A 23,811-nucleotide genomic window follows, 5' to 3' on the forward strand; every position below is an offset into this window, starting at 1 on the left:
CTATTACATAGAAAGGCTCATGAGAATTGTTAATACTAAAAAGTGCCATCTGGCCAAGCCCATAAAAATATGTATTTATGTATGCAAGTATGGAGGGAGGGAGGGAGGGAGGGAAGGAGAGAGGGAGGTATTTTATAGAAATGTGTTTTGATGCTTCAATCTGGGTCCTAGAAGTGGTTTGAAATTGGATAAGTGACATAAAAAGTGTTTTGCTTTGCTTTGCTTTGTTTTTGTGCCTGGAGAAGGGGACTAGGAAGAGAGTCAGAATGCACACATATAGGAACACAGCACGATTTTACTGTGACTTACAGGATCCTAATGAAGCAGGACCCACCTGCTATAAGACAGTAAGAAGTGAGCCCTGAGCCTCAGGAGATCTGGTCGATAGTGGAGTGCATGCCTTCTTGTAAAACTAGTTATTAAAATAGCTGCTACTACTGGTGGAAGAGTACCGCTCACCTTAAGTCTTCAGTTGTTTCTCAAGTGGAAATCTATGTCACAGTCAGCAGGCTCGCACACATCTTCTCCATCCCCCTCTCCCCCATAACTCACGGAGTCCAAGTAATGGTACCCATATAAGCATTGGTGTGGGTCTATCTATAGAGTATAGGCAACCTACCAGTGACCTACTCCCCCAATGAAAAATGACTCACCTCCCAACAGCCATCACTCGTCAATAGCTCTTCTACTACAAATGAGGCCCCCTGAACCTCTTCTCCAAACACGATGAAATTTTGCTTTGCTTGATCTTGTCTAGGTCTTAGGCAGGTAACCATAGCTGCTCTGGGTTCATGAGGACAATGCCATGTCATGTCCAAGTCAAAAGACAGCATTTCACAGCGCTTTTCACAGCAGCACTTCACAGCTTCACAGAGCTGGCTCTGGCTCTCAAACACCCTCCTCCCACTTCTGTGATGCCACCTGATCTCTGCATAGGATGGAGGAGGTGGTTGTTATAGATGTCCCTTTTATTCTTGACCATTCAGTCACTTATTCTCAGTATTTTGACAAATTATGATCATCCACATTGAATGCTGTGCACTGTTTTTGCTGATTTTTATGACAGGATCTTTCATGTAACCCAGGCTGGTCTTGAACTCTTGATTCTCGTCTCTCAATGCTGAAAGTGGGGAAACCTGCCACTGTACTTGCCTCCTCCCAGTAAATGCTTTCTGAATGTCTGGGAAGATAAGAAAATTTTCTTGTTACCAAACAGAGCATATAAAAGTCTCCTCTAACTGTCCTTAGTGACATTTATGAACAGATAGCAAGGTTTGGAGATCTTACGGAACTCATGGGACTCTGCTATGAGAATCTGTAAACAAAAGCATCAGCACAGGTCAGGAGCTCTTCCCTCTCCATTCCCAAGGCTCTTCCAGACCCATCACTTTTGGGAATTTGTCAGGCAACACCTAGATCCTGACTGACTACTGTGGCTGTAGGCAGTAAGTCTCTCTCTAGCTGTAACTGAATGCAGATGAGAACCCACAGATGAAACAGTGGCCTTTGAGGGCTGGAAACAGGGCTTGCAGCAAAAGGCACCTGCTCATTGAGCCTGATGACCTGAGTTTGAACCCCAGGACCCCCATGATAGAAGGATGGAGCTCAGTCCCCTAAATCGATCATCTATGACCAATTTAAAATAAGAACTTAAATCAGTTGCTGCTGAGTTTTCATCCTTCTGGTCTTGAATAGGCTAAGAAATGGTAAGATGGTGCAGAAATATTTTAGAAAGGCTGACGATGAACAAAATAGGCCAAGTTAGTATAAAATGTCCACTATTTAAAGTCATTATCTTCTTAGAGTCTCTAGAAATATTTAAATCAGTATTTTATCTATTACCTATTATTGTGCATAAAGTTACACTGTCAAATCTGCAGCATGAGTAGGCTCAGCCTGTTTCCATAAACCACACTCTGAAAGTAGCATGTAGTTATTTCATGAACGGACAGCATATTTTAATTCTCATAGGACCATGTTCTCTAACACCAAACGCATTATCCCATTTTCACAAGAAAAAAGCCACACGCTTATTTTAAGCACTAAGATACCATTTTGAAATGCCTCTTAACTATGTGGCCAAGAGGTTTCTATTATTCATGGAGTATTTCTAAGTTATAGCTCTGTTTTTCTTAATCAGACCCCAAGCAACATGGTATATGAATTTGTCTCCTTGAAGCTGCGCTGTCAGCTCCTCTAGATTTGTTTAAATTTAGTAAGATCTCCCATAACTCCCACTCCCTTCTCTTTAAATCAGCTTGTTAAACCCATTTTGGGGACTGCATTTTCCCCCAAGTCTTTCCATCCAGTCTGAAGCCGAGACTGTTATCTCCACAAAGCTATTTATTAAAGAAATATGTATTGTATAATTTTATGTATTTGTGTGTGTGTGTGTACATGCACACATGCATGTGTATTCTTGAAGGCCAGAGAAGAGCAGTGGATCCCTTGGACTGGAATTGCAGGCAGTTGTGAGCGGTTCTTTTTTTTTAAAAAAAAAATAAAACTAATACTTTTTAAAAGATTTATTTATTTATCTTATGTATGTTAATATACTATCACTGACTTATACACACCAGAAACCAGAAGAGGGAACTGGATCCTATTACAGATGGTGTGAGCCACCATATGGTTGCTTGGAATTGAACTCAGGACCTTTGGAAGAGTAGTCAGTGCTCTTAACCACTGAGTCATCTCTCCAGCTTTGTTTGTAAGCTGTTCTTTGTGGGTGTTAGGAATTAAATCCAGGTCTCCTTCAAGAGCAAAACATACTGTTAATCATTGAACTATCTCTCCATTCTCTTCCTCACAGGGCTTCTGTTGATGACTTTTTCCATTTTTGTTTTGTAACTTCTGAACAAGTCTCTGGAGATAGTTTGATACCTCTGAAGTGTGTTAGGAAGAAAAGCAACAAAAGCAACAGTGAATTGTAGAACAGTCGGGCTGTGAACCTGAAGCGGTTAGATATCAGCTGATTTATATGTTCTGGGTGTTTGTAACTACCACCCTGGCTTTATGGCACAGGCCTATAATCCTAGCTACTCAGGAGACTGAGGCATCACAAATTCAATGCCAGCCTGGACAATTAGTGAGTCCCTATTGTCTTTGTCAGTTTTGCTGTAGTCATGATAAAATACACTTACAAAAGCAACTGAAAAATGAAGGATTGATATTGGCTCACGGTTTGGGGGTAAAAGACCAAGGCAGGGCAGTAAAGGCAACCAGGTTTGAAGAGGCAGCTGGTCACGTTGCATCTACAGTCCAGAAGAAGATAAATGAATAGTAGCCTGGGACCCAAGACCAGGGAACAGAGTGATTCACTGCCAGTGTGGATCCTTCTACCTCGAAGAACCTGATCAAGTTCATACCTCAGAGGTGCCTACAGGCTTTTCTCTTTGGTGATTTCTGAGCCTAACAAGTAGAAAATAAATATTAGCCATCATACTGATCTTAATTAAATGTTTGGAAGGACTCAGGCTGTAGCTCAGGGCGGGGGGAGGGGGCACTGGCCTCACATTCCTAAGGCTTAGTTCAGTCTCCACTAACAAACACACCTGTCTGTCCCATAGGTTCCATTTTGTTTTAGGAGTATAAAGCAGAGGTCAAGTGTACTACCTTGTCATCCTGCCTTTCTCCTCTCAGGTGTCACTTTGCCTGACACCAGCCCATGTGAAACTGCCCTTCTAAAGAAGCTACTTTCTTCCCCTTGGTCCTCTTTGTCCTACCTAACAGGCTTGCTCTCCCCTGTCCCAAGTCATTCTGGTGCAACTCTCCCTGCTCCCTGCCCCCCAGATATTTTAGAAGAATTTTTAAAGAAAAGGTTTATCTTAGTTAGTGTTTTATTGCTGTGAACAGACACCATGACCAAGATAAGTCTTATAAAGGACACTATTTAATTGGGCTGGCTTACAGGTTCAGAGGTTCAGTCCATTATCATCAAGGTAGGATCAGGGCAGCATCCAGGCAGGCATGGTGCAGGAGAAGCTGAGAGTTCTACATCTTCATCTGAAAGAGACTAGTAGAAGACTGAATTCCAAAAAACTAGGACGAAGTCTTATAACCACAGTGACCCACCTACTCCAACAGGGTTACACCTTCTAATAGTGCCACTCCCTGGGTTGAGCATATACCAACCATCACAATGATTAACAATTTCTTTCTTCCTTCCTTCCTTCCTTTCTTTTTCTTTTCTTTTCTTTCTTTCTTTCCTTCCTTCCTTCCTTCCTTTCTTCCTTTCTTTCTTCCTTCCTCCCCCACCTCCCTCTCTCTCTCTCTCTCTCTCCTCTCTCTCTCTCTCTCTCTCTCTCTCTCTTTCTTTCTTTCTGTCTTTGGCACAGAATTTCTCTGTATGATACCCACTGTTTTGGAACTCACTGTGTAGACCAGGCTGGCTTGAACTCAGAGATCTGCCTGCCTCTGCTTCCTAAGTGCTAGGATTAAAGGCATATACCACCATGCTCAGCTCAAAATTGTATTTTAAATGTGTTCTGCTTTCATTTCTTTTTTCATTGCTGTGACAGAATATATGGTAGAAGTAACTTAGAGTAGAGGGGTTAATGCTGGCTTGTGGTTTAACAGGATGTCATCTAGCACAGTGGGGAAACCATGGTGGAGTTCTTATTAATAGTACTGCATGGTTGAGATTCCTCACATCATGACAGGCTGAGCAAATATATCACAGTGTTTTATATTCTAACAATGGCATTGTAGTCTATTCATTCATTGACTCTTACTTTCACAGCACTGATGTTTTTGACATTTATTTTTTAAATGATAGCAACAGCAAAACTTGATAATAACTTCTGTACCAAATATTTCCAAGGGAAAAAACGTTGAAGATTTTTTTTGATGTGCACATATTGGTATTTCTTTTTCAAATGCTGGGATATATTTAAAGAAATATTTTCTTATTGTTTGTAACTACTTGCAAAATAGTTCAAATTTCTTTTTAGGTCATAAATGCACCATTTTTTTTTACTTTGAGAGGGAAATGGAAATACCTATTTATACACCCTTCTGTTCAAAAAAAAGAAAGCAGAAGGTTTCAGAGGCAAGGTCTCCTGGATCTCGGGGCAGCCTTGAGTTCACTGTGTTGCTGAAGATGACCTTGATTGCGGATCCTTTTACCTCTACCTCCCAAGTGCTGAGATTATAGCTGAGTGCTACCATGTTCTTACCTGGTAAGAACAAACCACCACCCCAAACAGGTTTCTTTTCATAGCCTGTCTGTCCTGGGATTCTCTCTGCGTATCAGCCTGCCCTTAAACTCACAGAGCTCCACCTGCCTTTGTCTCCCATGTGCTGGGATTAAAGGCATGTGCCACACTACCCTTCAAGATCACATTTTTAAAGTACCTAGTGTTGGTCAGTGAAATGGCACAGGGGTTCAGAACCGTGGCCGCTAAGCAAAATGAACTGACTTTGATCCTTAGGACTCACAAGGTAGAAGGAAAAAAATAGACTCCTGAGAACTGTCCTATGACCTTCAAGTCAGAAATCCACAAAATTTGAGATTTAAAGTTATTTATCCTTTGTTGAGACATATCTGCTCTTAACAGTTTTGCAGATTTAATGAAGAATGTGAACATCTCTATCTCCAGGTGAGGCAATACTTTGTGGCTAGGCAGCCACTGGACAAAACTGCCTGTTTCATCTGCAAACTAATACTGTCCAGAAAAGGTCAAATTATGCAGAAGAGTTGACTGATAAGCCCTGACAAGATGGGGTGATCAACCCTTCAAAATCTGCATTTCAACAGTCTGTCAGTTGATTTTGGGCCAGAAGGCTGAAGACGAGCTCACATGTTGCTAACCAGACTGTGCTAGTGGAGATTTATCTCTACAACCTCTCAGTTCTGGAAGCTATGTTAGGCTTCCTATGTGTCATTTCTATGTGATATTTGGTCGTTCTCAGATTTCTGATGAATTGACAATTGATTATAGTCTCATAGCATATCAGGCTGTTTAACTCTGAAAATACATATTTTATTGGATAGTTATCAGATAGTATACAAGCTAGCCAAGATATAGATTTTAAGCCTTTCTTAAGCTGGAATGGATAACTAAATGTTCTGTTTAACTGATAGAGCGTTGGACTGGGTGTTAGATATATTTTATGCTTTTAATTACAAAATGATAATAGTTGTGCTCAGCTTATATTTGAGATAAAAGTTTTTTTTAAATTAGACAAACAGGGTGAAATGTGGATGATGTTACAGATAAGGCAGGTACAAGATAAAAGGAGGCCTGTCATTGAATGAGAAGGAAAGATGGGCAGGAGAAAAGTTTGAAGGAAGAGGAGGAGACTGGAACGGAAAGGAGGAGGAGACAGGAGGGAGAGGGAGAAAAGCTGTGGCAGGACAATCTGGCAGGTGAGGTTAAGATTCCATGCTGTACCTCTACAGGTTGTTATGAATGTTTTTAAGGGATGGATGTGTATTGGGCTTTGTATGTTTAGGTGGGCAATTATATCTTATGAATTGGGCCAAAGGTTATTGTGTTGTGTATTCTTTCATGTAGTGATCTAAGTGTAAGAAAGTGTGCGGCGGTTGGTGTGGGCCACCACAGAGTTGGAATGTGTGTTTCTGGCATGGAAACTTGCCTTGGGAACTAGATAGGTAGAGAGATTGCTGACGGCTCAGAGAGAGGCCTTTGGCAGTGTGATATAGGATGGAGCAAAGTGGGTGAGAGGCTTTGCTGACTGAGACGTAAGATATCCAGTAGATATCTTGGATACCGCAGTGCCGGACCTATTGGGGACAAAAGACAGCATTTTTTATTTTTTGTATTTTTACAACAACATCTCTAAGCCCATGCATACATGTAACATACTAACATAGACACAGACACAAACAGGCACACACACACAGACGGGGGGGGGAGAGAGAGAGAGAGAGAGAGAGAGAGAGAGAGAGAGAGAGAGAAATAAAAGTGAAAATAAATCTTTTTTAATCAAGGCTGTACCATGTGGCATCCCTGACGCACATACTTATAACCATGATGTGGCCTTTATTTACATCTCAGATGGTTTTAAAAGTAAAGAGGGCGCTTCTTTCTAGGAAGGAAATTTTTATACAATGACAAATGGCTTATGTCACAGTCAAAACAACATGTGTGTGCTCATGAAGCATTCTACACGATGGTTTCAGGAGGGACTAGCGAGATGGTTCAGCAGGTAAGAGCACTTGTTGCTCTTGCAGAGAACCTGGGTTCAAACTACAGCACCAACTTTTTGACTCACAACCATCTGTATCCCCAGTTTTGGAGGTTATAATGTCCTCTTCTGACTTCCACAAGCATAAGACACACGTGACACACAGACACACATGCAGACAGAACACCCCCCCCATATCTAAAATAAAAATAAATAAACCTTAAAAAAAAGTTTCCTATAAATGTTCACGAGGGAGCCATGGAGAAGGTTCAGTGAGTAAAGTTCTGGTCACACAAGCACAAGCATCTAAGTTCGAATCTCTAGCTCCCCACAAAAGGTCAGGCATGCAGCTATGTGCCTATAATCCCAAAGCTAGAAGGCCAAGACTGTAGGATGTTCAGCCATTGTAGCCAATCAGTGAGCTCCAGGCCAGTGAGAGACCCTGTCTCAATCAACAAGATAGAGAAGAAATATGGGGGAGACACCCAGAGTCAGCCTCCAGACTTGACACATGTACAAAACATCCACTGCATACCCACTCCTCCCACCCATCATTTGGCCATGTTTCCGCCTGATGTTGCTACCATCCCTCCATATATTGTATAAACTGGGCTTGCCTCTTCAACATGAACATTCAAAGAACAGATTGCTATAACAGCTTGTAGTTTTTCTTTCTTGCATAACGATGGTTTATCCCTAGTCCACCACCCTTCCTCTGCCCGTATTAAACTGGATTGCTACCTTAAAAGGCAAGAAATAGTGACTGTGTTTGTCACTGCTGGAATGGGATAAACAAACAGCTGTGGTTAGTGCGTAGGCATTTGAGATCTTCAGAACGCACATTGTTTGGATATCTGTCTAAGCACTGAGATTCCCAGGACAGAAGTCCACTGAAAACTTAGTGCATAGGTAAAGTGAAAGCCTCAAGGGCAGATTGAACCTGGAGGCCTGGTTCAGCTCCTTCCTCAGTTCAGCGTGAAGTGAGGCAGTGGGAGCAGATATTGAATAGGCCCCAGAGGGATGTGTAGGAGGGCACTTTTCTTACACATCAGAAAATAAATAGGGAAAATCTGGTTTTAGTCTGTGTTCCTTCTGGTTTACCAAATGGAAAAGGCCCTGTGATTTTTCTAAAAGTCTTGCCTTCCTTCAGTCTTCCTGTGTAGCTACGAATGACCTTAAACTCCCGATCCCCCTACCTCAACTGCCAGAGTGCTAGAATTACAGGTGTGTGGGATCATACCCAACTCAATGCTATTTTTAGTTAGTTGGGTGTAGTGACTATCTGAGCACACCCTTTAAGGGACAGAGAAAGAGAGTGATTAGTGTTTCTAAGGAGAGCAGTGAAACGTGGGTGGCCAACCTATAAAGGGAATCATAGAGAAATTTATGTCCTTGGCTGGCTGGCAGGGTGCTTACACAGTTGGGTTTAGGAAGATCAATCAGCAGTTAAGAGCACTAGATGCTATTCTTGAGGACCAGGGTTTGATTCCCAGCACCTGAATGGTGGCTCAAAACCATGTGTAACACCAGTTCCTCGAAATCTGATACTTCCCATTGGTCTATGTGGACACTGTATGTCTATGTGTGTCTGTGTGTGTAGTACTCCATGAAGCCAGGGGACATAAGACAAGACTAGAGGAGACAATATAATTGGGGATGACTAGGAAGACTGTGAAAGAATCAGGAATATAAGGCTTTAGACATGAGGTTGTGTTTTCCTTGTGTAGGGATGATTATTCATAAGAATTATTACGCATGTGGCCTTGTGCACCTGTCTTCTCAGAACCGAGGAGGAAAGGGCTGGAATTCAAGATCATCCTTAGACATAGAGCGAGTTTGAGCAAAGCCTGGGCTCCATGAAATCAAACAAAACAGATGCCTGTGATGAGCTTGGTGTACTACCAGAGAGTAAAACCAGGATGTCCATAGAAGCCAAAGGAGAAACCCCCATCTTCAAGGGTTTAGTTTAGTTGAAGGAGAGAAGTGCTGGGTTGAAACTGGACCATGAATGAGTTATCCTCCCATGCCAGTGAAGCAAACAAGTTTCTATGACCTCTGGGGTCAAGAACATCTTGTTCTAAGAATTAAATGTAAGCAACTAAGAATAAGAAATGGAAATCTATACCTCTACTCCTGGAGCCTGGCCTTGTTCCATAAAGCCAGTCTCCCAATTTGCACACTCCCCCATCATATGAGGGGCTACATGGAGCAGGGGTTACAAGTGCTTATGGTTCCTCCAGAAAATCAGGGTTCGAGTCCTCATCAGGGTTATAACAATTACCATATGTAACCCCAGTTTAGGGAACCGGACGCCCTTGTCGGCCTTTGGGTACCTGCACACACTGCACAAAAACCCATGCAGTTACACATGTCTGCATACATAGAAATAAATAAATATTTAGTTCTGTTTTCACGTGGGGGACAGAATTAACCATTTAGTGTCTGTCACTCTTTATCCTAGTACCAATGGACAATTCAACTCTGTACCATCTCATATGCTTGCTAAGTCATATGAGAAGGTAGGTAGTTTGCATGTTGTATGTAGACCTGAAAACTGGTCTCATAAATAAAGCTAAAGGTTGTATTTAAGGCTTTGCCCTATTTCCCAAGGTAAACTGAACACACACACACACACACACACACACACACACACACACACACACTCTTTCTCATAATCCCAGGGAAAGGGCAGCCAAAACCAAAGGACAGACTCAAAGTGATTGACAGGGCTGGCTATAGTGTCCCATGCCTGTAACCTCAAAATTTAGAAGGTAGAGGCAGGAGAATCGGGAGTCCAGTCCTATCCTAGGCTACATAATAAGTTTGAAGCCAGCCTGGGCTTCAGGAAAACATGCTTAAAAAACACAAAACCAGACAAGAACACCTGGAAAATAGAGGTGTGGAATTGAACCCTTGAGATTCTGTGTGCTTTGGAACTTGTCGTGTGTGGTTGCAAGTTGAATGCCAGCCACCATTCTGCCTCATCTGTAATCTTTGAGCATGCCTTGGATGGAGCTTCCAGTAACAATTTCCCATCTTTCCATCCTATGTTTAGTTCTGATGATACATCAACCAAAATATAATCACCAGGTTTCTTTTGCCTCATTTGAAAACTCTCTATGCTTTAACCTTAATACAGTTCTGGAAAGTGAGGGCAAACACATTTTCCAGCACATTCCCTGGGAGACAAGTAAGGTTTTTGAAATATGATACTGGAGTCAAGTTACATTTAGAGGAAGATTATAATTACTCTATACTCTTGATTTTTCTTCCACTCATGTGTATGCTGGGTTTTGGCCACCTACCATGGTAGTGGATACAGTTCTTTCTAGGCTAGAAAGGACAAAGCCAAATTTTACTTTGGCTTCTTCTTTTAGGAGATGCGTGTGGAGTCTGTGTGATACAAACAAGATGCTGTCTTTGTCTTTGACGTAAAAGCAATAGTCAATAAAGTAAGCAAACACATGGACTCTAATGGACAGAGAGCACTGTAGATGAATGTGGTGGTACACGCCTTTAATGCCAGCACTCGGGAGGCAGAGGCAGGCAGATCTCTGCATTTGAGCCCAGCCTGATGTACATAGTGAGTTCCAGCCCAGCTAGGGATACATAGTGAAGTTTTACCTAAAAATGAAAGACCGAACCCTTGTCAGATCTATATTCATTCAGCAAGTTGTAAGAACATTTGAACTTTATGTGTAATGAGTACGTCATTGAAAATATCCTGCAGTGGCTGGAGAGATGGCTCAGTGGCTAAGAGCCCTTTACACTTTTCTAGAGGAATCTAATTCAGTTCCCAGCACCCACATGGGATGGCTCACAACTCCCTGTAACTCACCTCTCTCTCTCTCTCTCTCTCTCTCTCTCTCTCTCTCTCTCTCTCTCTCTCTCTCTCTCTCTCTCTCTCTCTCTCTCTCTCTCTTTTCTCTGAGAGACTCTCTCTGTCTGTACCACTCTCTCCTCTAACTCTCTTCTCTCTCTATCTCTCTCTCTCTCTCTCTCTCTCTCTCTCTCTCTCTCTCTCTCTCTCTCACACACACACACACACACACACACACACACACACACACACACACACACACACACACACACCTTTTAAAATGGAATCTAATAATTTGTTTGCTTTCCTTACTCGTTAGCCAGTAACAAAGATATGCCTTTTGAGAAGGCAGCAGAAGGCAGTCATCATTGCCACTTTCCTTCCTTAAACCATGCCTAACAGAGCGGAAGTGCCACAGGATACCATGGTTTTCTTGGGCAACACAGCAGGATTTGCCGTGTAGAGAGAGCCATGGAAGAGGCTGTGCAGAAGGTCCCTCTCACATCGCACTTGTATTTATGACTCACAACATGCTTTTATGATTTCTAAGGACAATCTCCAAAGTTAAAACATAAAATAGGAAGCTTCTTCTCTTGTTTTGTTTGGTTTTGTTTCAGCCCAGACTGACTGAGCTATGAAGTTGACTTTGACTAAGAATCCCTTGTCCTTCTTGCCTCCACTCCCAAGACCTGGAATTCAGACTTTTGCCTCCCCACCCAGACGGAAATTGGCCCCTTTGCTGCCTCTTGACCACCTGCAAGATTCCTCTCACCAGCCCATACAACGCCTTTTCCGCAATGAAGCTTAACTGCAGCCTGACTTCCTTCAGATTAAAAAAAAAAGACATTCAACAGCCCTGGAGAGATAGCAGTCAGCAGGTTGGCACACCTAGGAATTTGGACTCCATCCATCAATCAATGAGACCACTGAAAGATTTCAAACCCAGAGAGTAAGACTTGCTTTGTCATAAAGATAAGCCCATCTTCAACAATTGATTAAAAGACGGCTCACAGGACCCATGGATAAGAGCCAAAGGCTTTTTCATTCTGCAAGCAATTGCTGAAGCCAGGACTAGAAAGAAAGACAACTGACACTGGAGATACCAAGGTAACTTGGTACTCTGGAGGTACCAAGGATGTCAAGTCAGTCCCTCTGTCAAAGGGGGCACTGGGGCCGGGTGGGGGTGGAGGAAGATTAGTGGTTGCACAAGTCAATAAGGTGACAAGGTTGGTGTCAGTAGTCTTTTTGCATTGCTGTCTACCTTATTCAATGAGGTAGGGTCTCCTAAAGAACCTGAAGCTATACAGTCTAGTCACTTGCTTTAGGGATTCCCTGTCTTGGCCCTCCATTCATTGGGATGATAGGCTGTCACACCCACTTAGCTTTCTGTGTGATTTGGGGAACTGAATTCTGGTGCCTATGCTTGCTTGGCAAGCTTTTTATCCACTAAGCCACCTTGCTAGCCTAATTCTATTTTAATGCTAACTCGCTTGGTCTTATGTTAGAAAACATGAGTGGACCACAGTTTCCTTCTTACCACTAACTCCTCAGCCGCCTCTCAGTCTCTGGAATGGCAGGGAGAAACGGTTAGCAGAAAGCAAACCCTGTGGCAGGACGTCGTTTTGCCAGGATGGAACAGTTATTTCATCCTCTTCTTGTTTGCTTTGTTTTGTTTTCCTTCTCAAAAGAGTCTTTCTATGGAGTCATGGCAATCCTAGAACTCACTCTATAGACCAAATTGACCTCAAATTCCCAGAGATCCTCCGAATTCTGCCTCCCGAGTGCTGGGATTAAGAGTGCACCACCATTGCTGGCTAGTTCATTCTTCCTAAACTACGGTGATTATCCAGGAGCCAAGCAGCTCCTAAAGGAGAACCTGGAAACCCCTCCTCTTTCTTCCTCCTCTTTCTTCCTCCTCTTTCTTTCCTCCTCCTCCTTCTTCTTCCTCCCCTTTTCTTCCTCTTTTTTTCTCCTCCCTTATTCCCTTCGCCTCTTCTTCTCTTTCTCCTCCTCCTGTTCTCTCCTTTCCCCCTCCTCCTCCCCCTTTCTTCTTCCTTTTTTCCTCTCCCCAGTCTTCTGCTCCTTCTCCTTCTCCCTTTCTTCTCTTTCCTCCATGCTTTCCCTCTACCCTTTGCCTTCTCTTCTCTCTCCTCTCCCCTCCCTATCAGACAAACTCTGTCACTATTTATATCCTTGTCTCTTCATCTTTCTCTATTCCCAACATGAAAGGAAAAGTCAGATGGTGAGTCACTCCTTAGTCTGCTGACTGAAGGACCTGTAAGACAAGTTTTCAACACACCCGTGCCTGGAGATACTGGCCTCTATGCCTACCACCAGGGAGCCTTGGTGCTCAGAAAAATTCTCCCAAAGGAAGGACATCCTAGAAAAGGAAAGGGACCCCATCTGTCCCTCATTTACACCTGGCACTACCTGTCAAGTACACCCCTCTTCTCTGAGTAAAGCTAAGCCCACTGGTCTAGAATGAAACATCGTGTTTTGTTTTGGGTTCATTTCTTTTTCTTTTCATTATAATTTTAACAGTATTTGCCTAGAAGGCATGAAGTCCAGGTTTAATCTCCAGTACCACAGAAACCAGGCAGAGAGATCAAGAGTTCACGGGTATCCTCCACTATGTAGTGAGATCAAGTCCATCCTGAGATACAGGACACCCTGTCTCCAAAAAGTAATAATAAACAGGACAGCTGGAGAGCCTTTTCTGCAGCTGCCATGCTCTGGTGCATGGAAGCCTTGTCTTCGCAGTGGAATGGGAGTAAGAGCTGGAGACGTATAAACAGTGTATCTAGGGGTGTCAGTCTCCTTGGCTCCCTGTCTACTTTTGTTTATCTAGCAAAACCAACACTTCCTCTCAGCAGTGCACATCTTTCTCCCAGTTTAATAAGCTGATGGATAGAGAAAAAAAATTACTAACAAATGTTAAAATATGTAAAGTATAAAAATAATAACTCTGCCCTTTGCTGAAACAATGATTTTGTTTTGTCATTATTTCTACTGATTTTGAAAAGCTTTCTGACTTATTGTCTAAGCACACTGACAGAATGAACGTCAGTGCGTTCTTGAGAAGGGGATGCAGTCTCAGAGGAAGTGGCCACTCTGATTCCCAGCCAGATGCTCTCTTGCATCCGTTTTCCCCCTGTTCAGCCATCCTCCAGCTGCAGAGACTGTGGGTCTCCACCTTCTGTTAGGTTTAATCACTCACGAGTGGGCAGCACTCCAGAGCTGACTTCTTTGTGGTTGACGTGGAGCCATTTGTTTGAATTAGCTTCTTTAAGCCACCATGGGGCATGATATTTTCCTTAAAACATCCCTCCCTGCCTTTGCTTGGTCTGTAGCAGGTTGTCAACTGGTCCAGCAAGGACACACTTTGGACCTGGAAGCAAACAATGATCTCTACCCTCTCTTTCTACACCCAGTCAAGCTCTACCCTAAGCAGGGTAGCCTTCCCCTGTTTCTCTTCAAACACATTCTAAAACCTCTTCACAATAAACAAAACTGGGGGCAAACTGGACAGTTTCAAGGCATCCTGCATTTACAACAGGATCACTTAAAACTCTCTAAGTCAGTGGGTTCCAACCTTCCGAATGCTGCTAATACAGTTCCTTATGTTGTGGTGATCCCAACAATAAAATTATTTTGTTTCTACTATAATTTTGCTATGGTCATGAATCTTGATGCAAATACCTGACATGGAAAATACCTGACATTCAATCCCAAGGCAGTTGCAGCCACCAGGTTGAGAACCACTGCTTTAACCAGAAAAGGCTATAAAAATGGGGGCTGAAGATGTAGTTCAGTTACTAGAGGCCTTGCTTCAGATTCAGAAGACCTTGGGATTTATTCCTAGAATCACATAAATCAGGTTACATGTCTGTGGCCCCAGTATTCAAGGTTACCCTAAGCTATATAGAGTTTGAGGCCCAATTCCACTACATGAGACCCCATACAAGGAAGTACAAAATGAAGAACCATAGCTATTTTAAGGTTGGAGAGAAGACTCAGTGCATAAAGTGTTTACTTCATTAGCATAAGGACCTGAACACAGAATCCAGAACCCATGATGTGCTAGTGTCTGTGGAGAGATGGGAGAAAGAGACACAAGAAGTCCTGGAAGCCAGTCTGGAAGATATAGCTGTGAACAGATACTCTCTCCAGCAAGACGGACAGTGAAGACTGATATATTTTATATCACACACAACCTGTTCAACATGGGGATGTGGCTAGCTAGGGCTGGGAATAATGGATGGTACAGCCATTGCCTACCTTGTTCAAGATCCTACGTCTAACTCCCAGCACTATAAAAAAGAAGCAGAGAAAGGAAAAGTCTAAAATTCTAATGACATATAGACATGAACTCTGAGAATCGCACATGGTACACAAAGGTACAAAACACTCCTTTTCTTTAAATGCAATAAAATCATGTTTTTAAAAATGAAGATTCAAATATCTTTCTTTTGAGACAGAATCTCTCTGGCCAGCTTTGTAGATCACAGCTTTCAAATGACTTCAAAATACATATTTATATTTAGCATTTGTTCATTTTGACAGCAATCAAAGGCAGGAGGAGAGATGCAGACATTAGAGACAGCTTGTGAGAACACTTTTATAGCCACAGAAGATTCTGTAATTCAGTCACGTGGTGATGTCACATATCAACCAGTCTGATGATAAAAGGTGGGGATAGAATATTGTGGAGTAAAATCGTGATAGCAACATTTTTAATGATTTATTTTATTTTCGTGTGGTGTGGTGTGGTGTGTGTGTGTGTGTGTGTGTGTGTGTGTGTGTGTGTGTGTTTGTACTCGAGCTTCTGCATGCATGCACTTGTGCTCACAGAGCCCAGAAGAGAGCATCAAATCCCCTGGAGCAGGAATCACTTGTGGTTGTGAGCCCACCTAACAAGGCTCCTGGAAATCACACTCCTGTCCTCTGGAAGAGCAGCGTGTGCTCTTACCTGCCTCGACACCTCTTCAGTTCTGTAAATAAACATAATTAGAAATCCTTGACACATCAGAGCCTAATCCTAATCTTTTTGTCCTGCTGGTAGAAGAGTATATTAGAGACTTAATTGCTTCAAAACTGAATGTAAGGGCTTGCACAGTGGCTCAGTACTGAACGGCATGTACTGAAATGCCTAATGACCTGAATTCTATTCCTGGAACCCAACCAGTAGAAGGACGCAACTAAGCCCTGAGGACTGTCCTCTGACCTCCACACAGGCCATGGTAAGGACATCTCCCTGAATAATATTTGTTGGTGAATAAATATTAATCACTGTGATAAAAATATCTTTAAGAAACTGCCTGTTGATAGAGATGACTTTAAAACATGTCTTCTTTGCCTCCGGTGGCAATGACTGATATAAGCAATATTAAGTAGACACAAAAAGGCCAAGTGTGCTCCCCTCATCCGAGGAGCCCAGGCTGCTGAAGTCACACAGGGTGGGACAGAAAAACAGAGCAGGTCCTGCCAGGCTGTGAGGTGGGGCTATATTTAGTGACCAGCATGGTAAGAATAGTAAAATTTACATATATTTAACTACAGTGATTGATTTTTAGAAAAGAATCATGCCTTTAAAATGTTACTATTCCTTTTTGTTTGTTTTTTTTGAGATGTGGTCTATGTCACCCTGTCCTGAATTTTCAGAGACTGCTTGATACTGCCTCCAGACTGCTGGGATTAGAGGCATGTGCCCTCATGCCTGGAGCTTGTGTGTGTGTGTGTGTGTGTGTGTGTGTGTGTCTGTGTGTGTGTGTGTGTGTGTTTGTTTTGTTTTTTATTTCCATGTTGGAAGTCATAGACCTGGTATAAGAAAGAAGCAGAATGCTGTGAAACTTCCTCTCAGGGAATTCCTTTGAGACCAGGCAATGCCTAGCTGGAGATGTCAACAGGGACAGTGTCCTATACTCTCTCCTTCAGGAAAGGCCAAAAAGTCTACAGTTGGTCATAGCTTAGCCATTTATCTTCCCCAAGTGTCACTGTAGTCTGAGGAGATTTGCTCTTACAGGCATAGGTGTGTTCTCAGGGGGACAAAGAGACGGCTCAGTGGTTAAGGACGCAGGCGGCTCTTGCAGGGGATCTGAGTTTGGTTGTCAGCTCACAGAGGAACGACTTCACTTGCTGGGGACTCATCAACCTCTTCTGGTTGACAAGGACACCTGTACCCATGGCATGTGCAAACACGTGCACACATATATGCATTCGTATACATATTTAAGAAATAAAAGTTAATCTCAAAGAAAGGTCTGTTGTCAGCAACCACAAAACAATACCTTCCCAGAAACACTCCTGGAGGCATCTACCTGGGACATGGCAAAGGTTTGGGGAAGATTCACAACACTGTGTCTGCTTCCCACCCCCATTACCTACTCATTCTTGAAAGGAAGCACACAGCTCCTCTCCTCACCGATCTATGAAGAAAACAGTAGAGACATTTCACTGTGCCAATATCCAGGCCAGTGCCAGGGGGTGTGTTCAGCCAATAATATCTGTGCAGTCAGCAATGCCACGTACTGCACAAGCGGAAAGGCTCCATTTCGGTGCAGTGAAATTTCAGATGAGACTTTATACTTGCCGATTTGGAGAGCTAACCTTTCGTAGCCTGTCTTTTGCATGGAATCTAACTCATTTGCTCTTGTTGGAGACTAATAATGCACAAACAGAAGTTCAAAAATGTCAGTAAATCTGTTTCAAAGCTGAACCATTTTTTTTTTTTATTGAATCATCTTTCTTTTTTTTTTTTTTTTTTTTATTTTTTTTATTAACTTGAATATTTCTTATATACATTTCCCTGGAGGTGTTATTCCTTTCCCGGTTTCCTGGCAAATATCCCCTCCCCCTCCCTTGTATGGGGTGAGACTAATAATGTCTAGTTCAAACAGACCCAGGGTTCAACTAGATATTGTTACCTATCAGAGTCCAAATCATGTATAGTTTGGCTTAGTCCCGGAAGCCTTGGTGGCTTTGGCATTGTTGTACATATAAGACCCTTCAAGCTCTTCCAGTTCTTTCTCTGATTCCTTCAACGGGGGTCCTATTCTCAGTTCAGAGGTTTGCTGCTGACATTCGCCTCTGTATTTGCTGTATTCTGGCTGTGTCTCTCAGGAGCGATCTACACTTCTGCACTTCTCAAAGCTGAACCATTTCTAATGTCTCAGATAGCTGGGTTAATGTGGCATGAGAGAAGGCTGGACTAAGAGGCACGATTAAAGCATGAATCACAGACTGAGTCACCATAGGCAGTGTCCATTCCTAACACGCTGTAGTTAGACCCTATTCACTGAAGGGGAGGCACACAGTCCCAGTTCCAGAGCAGTGCTGAGATGGACTCCAGGGCAAGTGTTCAGTTTGCTAGGCACCCTGCCAAGCTCCACCATCTCTACCCCTGTTGCAGGGAATATACTCAGTCATTCTCTTGCTCAGAATCTCTCAGGGTCAAGCAGGATGCTTCAATTGTTCTATCGTCCTGGTCTCATATAAACCATTTTATCTGGATCTCAGTGGTGTAGACAGCCAGCCTAAAACTTGCACTTACCTCTCTGCCTGAGGAATAACAACCCAGGTCTTAGAATCTAGACTACAGCTGCCTGTATGACTCACACACCAACGACTAAATGCTGCTTATCAAAGAGTGTCATTCACTTTCCACGGAATTAGTTATAAGGCCTTGAAGTTATGAGACAGAATCTATTTTCCTGTTTTATAATGTTTCAAACCAGACCACGGCATTTAGGTGCTTAGAACAGCAACAACGTGCAAAAGTTGCGAGGAAATCATTTGTTAGGTCTTACTGGCTTTCTATCCCTCAATTTGTGTGGCAAATAGTTAAATCGCAGTACCTAAAAGACAACTTACTACAGCCCCTTCATAGTTCATAAACAGTATTATCACCTTCCCCTGTACTTCCGAGAGACGCATCTATGAAATTGACTCGGAAATTAAAATAACTATGACTAGGGCTGGCAAGATGGCTCAGCTGGCAAAGGCGATTGCTGCCAGGCCTGAGAATCAGAGTTCAATCCCTGGTATCTACATTGTAGAAGGAATCCTTCCAGTAAAGTGTCCCTTCACTGTGTTCCCCATCCCTAGAAATAAATATAATAAAAAAAAATAAAATGTATATAATTGTGCTCACACATTTTTCTAATGTGTGCAGACTAATACTGAAATATGGGTGTTAGCTTTTAAAAGAAGAATTTGAAACAAACCATCAAACATTGTTTACATGATTTTGTCTGTTTTAAAGTTTACATGCTATTTTTAATGTTATTGTATGCCTGAAAAAAAAATGAACCTAGAAGTTTCTGAAATTTAATTGGGAAAAAAATGTAAAGCACGTGCATGGATTTTCCCATGATTTGTACGAGTTTCTTTTTTCCTTCTTTCTTTCTTTCTTTTTTTAAACAGATGGTTCAAATACACAAAGCAGTGGAAATGTAGAAATGAAAAACAGATCCTTAAGAAAAGGAACGGAGTTCTCAGAAATCCTACAGATGCGTGCAGGATGGGATAGAATAGTAGACTCTCTTGCTGCCAGGGTTTCAAGAGAACGCACATTTATTAGGTGAACCTCTGCTTCAGGGGTAATTAATGGCCTCTTTGCAGGAATTCGTACTTCTACCCCAGAGACAGCATTTCTCTGTGTAGTCCATGTTGGTCTTGAACTCTTGGCAATTCTCCTGCTTCAGCCAGTTGAGTGGAGGTATTACCTACCACCACCACCAAAGGAATTAATGATTCCTTTGAAATGCTTGGTCAAGTCGTTGAAAATCTCTGGACTTGTAGGCCCAACCACCCAGGTGGCAATTTGAGACACTAAAACAGGCGTATAAAATATGTGAAATAAGTTAATTAATAAAACCAATTCCCCCTTCTGACGACCGGGGAAACACCCAACACACCTCCTTGGTGGTTCAAAGAAGCCGGGCTGGGAGACAGGCAGGACACCCTTTCTACATGAGACTATTGGGCAGGACCCTGAAGTGAAAATTGAACCGGGCTGGAAAGTGGTACGTTCCGCAGGCTTGAGGTTACAGACTTTAGCCTGAGTTAACGTGGGACTCTTTCGAGTGTGTCTGAGAAAGACACTGGGGGCTGGTTTGGGAAGATGGTTTGGGGCGCAGGGCCTGACGTTCACAGTGACCGGAGGGGGACGGGTAGGAATCGGGTGAGCTTGAAGAACAGTAAAGGGAGCGAACTGCGTACAGCAGGGACCGGGCGGGGACCGGGCGGGGACAGCGAGGGGCGGGGAGGGTGGAGGAGGTCGGCCCCGGAGCTGCAGCCCGGCCCGCGTGCGCTCGGCACAGGGGGCGGGTTTCCCTGCGGGCCCGAGTCGCCGCGGGGCGCCGCCGGCTAAGTGCGCGCCACTGTCCCCACGGCCAGCGAGTGGCGCTGCCAGGAAGCTGTACTCTGCGGTGCAACCCGCAGTCTCGCCACCCCAACGGTGCGAGCGAGCGACGATGTGCCCGGGTGACAGCGCCCGGAGCCTCCGCCCGGCCGCCGGGCAGCTGCACTGAGCCAGGCGCGCGGGGCCCGGTCCTCCGCGCTCCCCAGCGCTCCCCAGCGCTCCCGGGCGCTCCCGGGCGTTCTCAGTGTCCCCCCGCATCCGCCGCAGCTAGCGGCCACCGCGCCTGGGCCATGGGGCTGCCCACTCTGGAGTTCAGCGATTCGTATTTGGACAGTCCGGATTTCAGGGAGCGATTGCAGTGTCACGAGATCGAGCTGGAGAGAACCAACAAGTTCATCAAAGAACTGCTGAAGGATGGCTCTCTGCTCATCGGGGCGCTGAGAAGTGAGTGACGGACCCCCCAAGTGTGCAAGACCCCGTGGGGTGCGGGACCCTGGTTGGGAAGCTCCTGACCGAGCTTCTTTTGTTTGAATGGATTGGGGACAAAAGCTGAAGGGCTCCCCTGCTGGTGGCCAACAAAGTTTGCTCTTAGTGGTGCTGTTTTACTTCCCTGGCAACTCCGGGAAGAAAAAGATCCCCGCCAGAGAGTCAACTTTGGAGACTTGTCGGGGGGGGGGAGTTGTTGGGGACTTTCACTTTTGTTTATTGTTGCTAAAATTCGGTTCCTGATTGCTTTTGTTGTTGTTGTTAGTGGTGGTGTTTTTTAAAAATTGTTTGGATTTTCGTATAAATGTCGTGGAGAGAGTCGGGCAGGCATGGTTGACGCATGTCTGTAATCTTTGCACCGAGGAGGGTGAGTCAGGAGGAATGCTAGCACTTCGAAGCTATCCTGAGTTACAAATGACATACCGCGCCAACTAGGGTAACAGAGTGAAACTCTGTTTGAAAAACAAACAAGTAACAACAACAACAACAACAACAACAACAACAAAATACATCAGTGCAAGCAAAACTCTTGTGGGGAGTGGAAATAGGAGTGTAGAGAGTTAAAGTGAAGCTTTAGTAATACTTTAAAGTGAAAATTTAGTAATACTTTAGAAAAAGTAATTTCATACGACAATGACTCCTCATTGAGTTGAGTCTGCATTTTGGCCATTGGTAAGCTGTTTGGACACAGTAGGGTACCCGTGGATTTTAAAGCCTTTGAGGGTTTTCTGTTCCTGTTAAATTTTGGTCTGCTTCATGTGCAGTGTTGGTCGTCAGTGACAACTCAGGTCTAAATTCAGTCAGGATGGATGTCAGTATCAGATGCAGCCTCCTTTCCCACACTCCTTCTGTCGGGATATTCCTTTCTCCTCTAGAACTTCCTCTTTCGATTAGTGTGATTCATACAACTCAAGCTTTCTAATACCGAGAACCAAGTCGGTTACTTACTGCACACTAAAGTTTATCATCCCCTCTCCCAGACCCCGTTTGTGTCTTAGATGGAAATTGGGGAAGGCTTCCTGTCTTTGGCCTCTGGTGAGGGCCCTTACAGTGGCTGGAGAGGCCTCTGGGTGATCTGGCAGTCCTCGGGGTGCTGTAATTGTACAGGTGGGATACCCGTTGTCAATTAATTGGGATTTGAGACTACTATGGTAATGATTATTTTACCGTGCTTTGTGAAAATGTGGCTTCTTTGCAGTTCTTTGAGTTGTTTTCTACACAAGAGTGAAGTCTCTTGATCTGGTTGAAATCCTGGTTGAGATCTCAGAACAAATCTTACTGAGCATTAGAGAGCAAATGCCTCCTCACAGACACCAAACCATTCCCGGGATGTTGTACCAGGCGGGCTGATTCACAGTCGGGATGTCAGGTGCTCTGAATTTGGCGTTTTGCACATTGAAGATACTTCCTGACAAGTATATTATTTCACTGGTGCTATTATAAACTTTGCTGGGACTCCTCAGGTTTGCTTTATAAAGAGAATGTGTTTCTCAGCGCTCACTTGGGCTGTTCTGTCATGCATACCTAAGAAAGGCGAGCCTGTCAAGTCCTGGAGAATACCAGGAACGCTCAACCTTTTGCCATGGTATCTGAAAATACGCTGTTGTGCATTCACAGTTACTCTGGGATGAACGCAGCCTGTGGACTGGCCCTAGCTAGGCTGGACACACTGAGACCCTGCCTCGTGAATTCAGCCTTCTGCCCTTGAATGTATCAACCTGTTACCTTTCCAGAATGCTTTGTGATGACAGTGTATTGCTGTAACTAACACACACTTATTACTCTTCTCATTGTGGAAGAAATGTTTTATTTGTTACTAAAAGAATTCCCAGGATTGGTGAGTTGGCTCCTTGTGTAAACTGGGCTAGCTGTGTAAGCCTGACCACCTGAGCTCACACTCTGGAACCTGTGGTAAAAGGAGAGAAGGAACTCCCAAGTCACTGCAGTTGATCATAGGCAAGCCAGCATGTGCACAGGCGTGCATACACACACACACACACACACACACACACACACACACACACACACACCCCAGTATCAGCTATGAAATGTGGAAGCAAAGGATCCTGGAGGTCACGGTAGAGAACTACCTTTTGCTCACCAGCACACTCTCCCTGTGGAGGCTCCTCCAGGCCAGGTTACAGCTGTGAGATGCCTTCCCTCTGAAGCTGGGAGGAGACTGACTACCCTGTTTGAAGGGTCCATGCTCCAGTCACTCTTCCGACTCTTTCCTACCTATCCGAGGGGGTCTTCAACTAGTTTAATAGTTACGCCTGTGATCCATTTTGAGATTCTAATGAAACTTGTTTTTCTAGTGATTTTCTAATATAACCTTGTTTAATAAATGATATCAGTGCCTGGCTTCTATTCTTAATTACATGGTAGCTTTTCCTCCATGCATTCTTGTGTTTGTTTATTTGTTTGTTTGTTGCAGAGCCTTGTGTAGCTCAGGCTGGTGCTGAGCTCTCTATTTTGCTGTCTCTACCTCTGGTCCTGGGATTATTGGCTCATGACACTATATTAATTGTGCATACTTTCTTTTGGCTTATATGTACAACATGACTGTTTCTATAAAACTACACGTTTCTTGACCCAAGTTTCTTTAGTTGTCTGTATGGAAGATGGCTCATATATGCAACTAGAAACTTTATCCTGTGGGCTTTTTGTGGTTGTCGATGTTGTTTCTTGTACTTTGAGACAATGTGTCACTATGTAGCTCAGACAGGCTTTGGTCTTAAAAATCTAGCTGCTACAACTTCCTGAGTTCTGGGATCACAGTATTGTACTACCATACTGAGTTTTAAATTGTATTTTATGTGTATGAGTGTTTGCCCCCATATATGTATGAACCTTATGTATTCAATGCCTTCAGAGGTCAGAAAAAGGTGTCAAGTCCTCTGGGACAGAAGTTATAGACAGTTGTGAGTCACCATGTGGGGTGGTGGGAATCAAACTCAGGTCCTCTGGAAGAGTAGCCAGTTCCGCCGTCCCC

At 43.6% G+C, this 23,811-nt stretch overlaps 1 protein-coding gene across 1 annotated transcript in view; it reads left to right on the plus strand.

Annotated features, from left to right (window-relative positions):
* The first annotated feature begins 20,556 nt into the window (after window positions 1-20,556).
* Arhgap42 (Rho GTPase activating protein 42) overlaps window positions 20,557-23,811 on the plus strand; it is a 224,626-nt gene continuing 221,371 nt past the window's right edge. The window contains exon 1 of the mRNA XM_032909333.1: window positions 20,557-20,777. Coding sequence (XP_032765224.1) covers window positions 20,624-20,777 — 154 coding nt within the window. The 5' untranslated portion in view covers window positions 20,557-20,623. The remainder of the gene's footprint in view (window positions 20,778-23,811) is intronic.

Source organism: Rattus rattus, chromosome 8 (genome assembly GCF_011064425.1).
Source record: "Rattus rattus isolate New Zealand chromosome 8, Rrattus_CSIRO_v1, whole genome shotgun sequence".
Lineage (NCBI taxonomy): Eukaryota > Metazoa > Chordata > Mammalia > Rodentia > Muridae > Rattus > Rattus rattus.